This window comes from Oratosquilla oratoria, chromosome 3 (genome assembly GCF_046742065.1).
Source record: "Oratosquilla oratoria isolate Oo_2021 chromosome 3, ASM4674206v1, whole genome shotgun sequence".
In the NCBI taxonomy this organism is placed as follows: domain Eukaryota; kingdom Metazoa; phylum Arthropoda; class Malacostraca; order Stomatopoda; family Squillidae; genus Oratosquilla; species Oratosquilla oratoria.
Genome location: NC_134779.1, coordinates 29874700 through 29882199, shown reverse-complemented (window position 1 = coordinate 29882199; position 7500 = coordinate 29874700). Strand labels below are relative to the sequence as shown.

Below are 7500 nucleotides of genomic sequence, written 5' to 3'. Positions count from 1 at the left end.
TGATAATAAATATCGACAGGGGCAAACGTGGACCAATTTGTTTTCATTCGAATGATTTTGAGAGGACAGGAGCAAGGCGTGAAAATAAATGTTTACATGACGATTTTTGTTTTGTAAGGCTGATTGTTTGAATAAAGTGAACCAAATCGACATTACTATTTCTTCCTCGACTTTGTTTATACTTTATCCGTCCACCTGTACCTTTTGGTGTGTCGTGGAAAGCCTGCAAGAAGTGCAATGAGGCCAACGTCTCCTTTGCGCCTTCTCCCCAAGATTGTCCTACCTCTGGCCTTATATTCCGATATTCTTTTGTTGTCGTAGACTCTACTCGGCGGTTGGTGTAGTGGTATCCGAAGAACATGCCTGAACCATCTGGTTCCCTGTTGTTGTATGTAATAGTGGACTGGGCTCTCTTATCTTGCTTGGGAATGACATAGATTCTTGCACTTCCTCGACATCTAGCTTAATTCGTTAATTGTTGTCGATGAAAGACAAAAATGATTTTTTTTCTACTTTTCACGGGTGGATGAATTTCTACTGGAATAAAGGTGAACTCAAGTGAAGGGTAATATGATATACCCCTCATCTTAGTCTAAAGGGGTTATCGCACTGAGTTATTCTATCTCCGACATTTTACCTCCAACCTCCGTTCGAATAACTAGGGTATGACTTCTCTCACAAAAACCTAGACTTCTCTAAGAATATTTCAACAGTTTGTCTAACATTCTTACAGGTTTACAATATTTCAGTGCATCATTCAGCTTGACTGTATATGCCGGAGAGAGAATTTGATATTTGTAGATCTGGAAAATAGAATATTGTAACTGAAGTTGTTTTTACTCAAATGGACTCTCAACAGTCGGTTCTGGTGATGCTTGTGGAATCCCAGTGTGACAATCTTTAAGGGTGATAAGATGGAATGGAAGCTTCACTTTCGAGACGACTTGCTCAAGAAATTCTACAAATAACAGCTGAGGTCTCATCCTGTTCAAAGTTGCATTTATCAAATACAGAAATGTTGCTTCTTTTAATTAGGGAGGCGGGTGTCGCGTCCCAATTTCGTTTGAAGATTCGGATGAAAGGAGAATATAAGGATCACTGAGTGGTTTCATTTTCTTGATTGTTTAATAAATTCACGAGTCGACTAAAATATTGAACTGTATCTTTTTCTTTCTGTTGTATGCGCTGCCAAATGAGAACTAACACCTGATCATTGCAGGTTACGAAACTTGACATTTGCTGAAGTGAGTCGTCTTCTTGGCTAATGTCTTCTTCAGCGGCGATTCCAAATTAAGTCTTCATTAATAACCCAACCACACGTATCAAATCTCTTTCAACATAACCGTGAGTTTCACCGGTGACCAAACTGACTTGGGCTTTAACAATTGTGACTTAATCTTTTCTACCTTGTGTCTTGATAAAGACAAGGTAATCAACGGCATCATTCAAATGTAGAAGTAGATGGAATCCAGATCATCAAATTGTTGCTTGGTTGAGACTGGACAGAACATTGACATAGGTATCTCTTAACTTGATAAGGGATGATAAGGGACTTGGAACGATTAAGCTACATTTTACTATTGACGACAATGGGTATCATACTACCAGACTGTCTTTTACAACTCACGGAGTGCCTTGGTAGAATAAAAATACCCCCGGGTTCCCTAATGGTCGTACGATTTGCTCCAAATAGAAATCATGGGCCAAACGTTAATGTTTCCACCAAAAATAGACAAATATTTCCTAGCAACGTTTTACCCGATATTGCAAAATTTAACCTGGTATGGGGGACAGAGAGAATTTGTGTTAAATCGATTCAATTTATGTGTATAACCAATGGATATTGACCAAAGCTTAAAGGAAAAGGATTGTTTGAAGTCGACGTTATTGCCGTACAAATTTCATAGATCCTTATAGGTTCGGGTGAACCCGATACATCAAATTTAATACAGGATATAACCGTTGAAAATGTGGAGTATATGAGACGTTAGCACTTCCACCCTTTTTTTCGCTCTCTCTGGACTCGTTGCACGACAAACTCGTTTTACTGACGCTTGCATTTACTGTTTCTGCCAACTTTTGCCTCTGTCAATTTTGGTCTTGTTGCCAATTATTGCCGGCATCGTTCTCTTCATATATAGTTGATTTATATAAAGGGCGCTATTGAAAACTAAGTCATTTCTGATTTTCCTCCAATATTGAAATAGAAAAAATTACGCTCGTGAACAGCGATATGAAGGTCAGGGAAATTATGGTGTTATGCTTTCCCCAATTTCGACGTTATTCATACTCTGGTAAAGATTAGATATCATACCTTGCGATGTATTCTAATTATAACGTTAATTGCCTCCCGGTAAGCTAATCATGCTCTTAATAGATATGAGCTACTCCACAGGGTAAGAATGATAATCGTTTTAGATGCAGACCGCTTCCTCATAGATCCGAAAGATCACATTGAGATATCCCAATCTCGTGTGAAACACAGCGAGTTAGCAAAATTGCTTCCAGGATCATTGTAGCAGCTGGTGCACGGACTGCTAGTACAGAGCGAGAGGGTTTTAGTATTCCCTACACGTGCAGCAGAAAGAATAAGTCACTTCCTTTGATCCTTCCGTGATTAGGGCTCGCTGAGGACGACAGCGTCGTCTCAGGGTCGACGGCCACTCGGTTGGAGAAGCTAATGGCTTCGTCCCTTCTCCCAAGCAGCCGGAGGCCTCCCCCAGCCCGCCCCAGACTCCCTGAATCTGGAAAGTATTGATGCGCCAGGGCCGAGAGGTGGTTATATGGCGAGGACTCCAGGCAAGCCCCGTCCCAATCACTTAGTAATTTAAACGGAAATGGAGGAGGGTTTGAGACCTGGGAGTTTGACCAGGTCGGTGAGGGGGGGAGGGGGGGGGAGACGGAGCCGGGGGGTGGATAGTGGATAGCAGCGCGGGTTTGCCAGCCATTCAACGACAACAATAACTAGGCTAATTGATGGTGGGCACCAGGAAATGTTATCAAGCGGCTCTCTGGAATACCGCGTTTCATAGTTGTCCAATTAGAGTCTGCTGAATCAAAGCCCACCATTATTAGCACGTCACGGCTGCAAATATTGAGCTGCTTCCGAAACAAAGTCTGTTAATGATAATGGCTGTGACATGAATTTTCCAGACAGTTATCACGTTACCGTTCGTTTGAGTTAATGAAACGCTTAAAATATCGTGTACATTTTGCCCTCGTCGTCTGCAGGCATATATATATATATATATATATACATATATATATATATATATATATATATATATATATATATATATATATATATATATATATATATATATATATATATATATATATATATATATATATATATATATATATATATATATATATATATATATGCTGGGACATCGTGGCAAGTTGATGAAAGTGGAAAAAGAAGTCACGGGTCTACTTCCGAGTTTTTTCCACCTTCATCATATGTATATATATATATATATATATATATATATATATATAATATATATATATATGTGCGTATATATATATATATATATACATATATATATGTATATATATATAGCTATTTATATATATATATATATATATATATATATATATATATATATATATACATATATATATTTCTTCTTAATGTGAATCGAACGTCATACTTCTTCTGATCCCGAAGAAAATTACATAATTTCGTGGAGTATAACATTTGTCATCATAATTCCTTAGTCGGTAACCATGTTTTGATTATTCAGCCATAACTACGGCACGCCGAACTCATTTTTGAAATATGCGTGGCCAATGAAAATGTATAATCTTAAAATCTCCTCGTCCCTTCGAGGCCCGCCCTAGCATAAATGGCCTTCAACATTTTTCCTGCTTGGGGTATTTTTAATGTAATCAGATTTGCTTTTACTTTGTCATTTTCTCGCAAATAAGCTGGTGCATTTTAGACACCTAAGAGAGCTGTTACAATCCCCGCCGCCTCTGCAGGCACCGGGGGGGAGGGGATGGGGCTTCGTCAGCACGCGCGCACGCACGCACGCACGCACACACACACACACACACACACACACACACACACACACACACACACACACACACACACACACACACACACACACACACACACACACACACACACACACACACACACACACACACACACACACACACACACACACACACACACACACACACACACACACACACACACACACACACACACACACACACACACACACACACACACACACACACACACACAACATCTTTTCACTGCCTTAGTTTTATATTGTTATAATCTTGTAGGATGTATATTTTCAGCAGTAATGGTGCTATACCCAATAAACCGATGATTATTATTACTTACTATTACACACACACACACACACACACACACACACACACACACACACACACACACACACACACACACACACACATACATACACACACACACACACATACATACACACACACACACACACACACACACACACACACACACACACACACACACACACACACACACACACACACACACACACACACACACACACACACACACACACACAATCCAGGACGAAAGGGACCTGAAAAATGGGGACCAGAGATCAAAGAAAGTGAAACCTCACTTCTCTAAACACAAACTTCAAAAACGTCTTGAATGGGGAAAAAAAGTGGGATGCGCTGCATTCCCTCCCATTCTTGACTCCGTCGCTGCGCAAGGGCTGGGAGGGAATCTTCCCACAGGTGAATAAAATCGCTTGGCGGCGGCCGGAACAAGTACGCACACGACACGGAGAACAGCGGAAAGGTTGAATAATGTCTGGAAGGCAAGCAGAGGTCACAAACACGCAACGGGCGGACGTAACTAGCGCGCGCGCGCAAGCAAACGTAACACACGGACAAAACTGACGCACGCACAGAGGCGATGCACGTACCTGAGGGTTCGCCATTCTTGGTCCCCCTGGAGGAGGAAGGCGTCGAGAGTCATCAGCAGCAAGTCGGCCTAAGGGGAGACGGAGGGAGAGAAGGGAAACCGGGGTCAAATGGAAGGTCATACTCGGACTAAACCTTTTCGATATTCAGGCTGCAACTGAGTACAAAATAATTGGCAGATGATGTATGATATATGGGATATAGTATCTCAGATTTAGTGCATGGTATGTGGTATTTGTATATGATACATAGTACATGGTCTATTGTACCTGATGTATGGTTCACGGTGCATGGTGTATGGTACGTAGTATATTGTGTATCGTACATAGTAGATAGTACGTAGTGTATTGTACATGATACATAGTATATGATAACTACATGGTGTATATTACATGGCACAAGGTATATGGTATATATCAGATCGTATATTTAGAATAAGAAATGTATAGCAAAGAGCGCATAACATGTAAGATATAGCATATAACATAAAATAGCATAATCATATAGCCTACAGCACGCAGCATAGAGCATAAACCATAGAATATGTAATATACAGTTTACAGTGCATAATATATGGTAGGCAGTGTGTATTGCATAGCTTGTAATGTATGATGTAAGGTGAATAGTGGATGATGCAAAGTTTAGAGTGCATATTGTACAGTGTGCAAATGCAGTGTATTATATAGTGCAAAGTGTATAATGTATAACATGTAGCATAGTTTGTATTGTATACTGTAGTATTCAATGTATAGTGTGTTGTGTATGATGTATGGTATATACTGTAGTTTATAGTGAATATAGCATATAGCCCATAACATAGCATATAGAAGATAGCAATAGAGCGAAGAGCATATAACGTATGATATACAGTATAGAACGTAGTATATAGCATGTGATATATAGTATAAAGTATATACTATGTAATATATGATACATAGTATATAGTATATCGTATATAGTATATAATATATAGTGTATGCAGTGCGTAGTGTGCAATATATATGATATAGTATATAGTTTGCTTACTATATAGTATATGCTATATACTATACACTATATACTATATTCACTATATACTATGTACTGTATGTATGGTATGTACATGTATATGGTACATATGATACTTGTGTATATTGTATGTATAAGATGTGTAGCATACATAATATGTAGAGTATGTATATTACTAATGGTGTACGCCGTATGTATGCCCGCTGTCACCATCGTCTGCATAGAATTGTCGACGTCGGGTTGATGCCCCTCCCAACTTTGCCCTCTGCGACTGACACCCCTGCAAAGCTGTTCCGTCCAATTCAGGCAGATTTACGAATTTCATTTCATTTGAGTCTGTGTGTCCTCTTCCTCTTCTCTTCACTCCTTCTCTAGGTTTCAACTCTGTCTGCTTACATGTCCAGTTCTGTCTGCTTAGCTGTCTATTGTTCTTCTGTCGTATAAAAACGTCACCTGCACCACGACAATTTCTGTCTTCTAAATGTTGTGGTTATGTCTTCGACCTTTGTCTAATCACTTATCCAGGAAACTCTTTTTTAATCTTTCTAGGTTCTGCCTGTCATTTTCTTTCCCGTCCTTTTCTACTAATTTCTGAGTTTACGTTCGAGTGTTAGGCTTCAGGTTCTTCATCACGAAATAAAAAATGGGACGATGGACCGGTTGTATTATTATTGTTATTATCATTTTTCAATGTCAGATTACTCTCCACAAGGCTATTCTGTCCTTTTTATTCTGCTGTCACGTTCTGAATTCGTTAGCTTGAGTTCCTTACTTCCTAAACATGCACACTCTTCGGAACATTCTAATACTTCATCATTCTTTTTTTTTTCTCTCTCTCTCTTGAACGCGAGGATGGAGAAAACTATCAAATCTGACCATGATTTTCTCAATGTTGATTTCCAATTCTGCGTTCCGAGTTTTTCAGTCTAACTCCTCGATCATTTCCTTTAATTCTTGCCCAGAGTCATTAATTATCGTCGTTATCAGAAAATCTTAGATCACCCCAAACGTTCCCCATCTGCAGCACCGATTCCTCCCCTCTCTCCGTTCTGACTCTTTGCAGACATCCTCCAAACATACCGTCGTCAAATGGAACATGGACCCCTTTGAAATTGGACCCGGAGTCCATTTCCTATAGCGGAAAATGGACCCCCTGTAGAAAATGAGCCCCCACTAAAGTATGTAACTCATTGTTATTAGGTTAGGTTATGTTAGATATTTTAATAAACAATAATTATTGATAAATTTTGACATGTATTTATAGAATAATATTAATAATAGTAAGAAATTCTAGTATTTTGAGTGGGGGGGTCCATTTCTCATAGGGAGGTCCACTTTCCGCTGCGGAAAATGAAACCCAGGGTCCATTTTCTATGGGGTTCCATTTTTTATATAACACTGTGAACAACTTTGGTGAAAGGATGTTACCCTGCCTGACCCCCCTCCCTTTATTTACTGTCATTTTCTCGCTATATTTCTGGAGCTTTATTACTTAAATGCCACATATTTCTCTTCCATCTAGCAGCATCACGCAAACTTCTTGTTTCAAATGCA

At 39.4% G+C, this 7500-nt stretch overlaps 1 protein-coding gene across 1 annotated transcript in view; it reads right to left on the bottom strand.

Moving 5' to 3' along the window:
- Gycalpha99B (guanylate cyclase 1 soluble subunit alpha 2) overlaps nucleotides 1–7500 on the bottom strand; it is a 130006-nt gene that overhangs the window by 39859 nt on the left and 82647 nt on the right. Inside the window, exon 3 of the mRNA XM_076178357.1 lies at nucleotides 4941–5008. Coding sequence (XP_076034472.1) covers nucleotides 4941–5008 — 68 coding nt within the window. The remainder of the gene's footprint in view (nucleotides 1–4940; nucleotides 5009–7500) is intronic.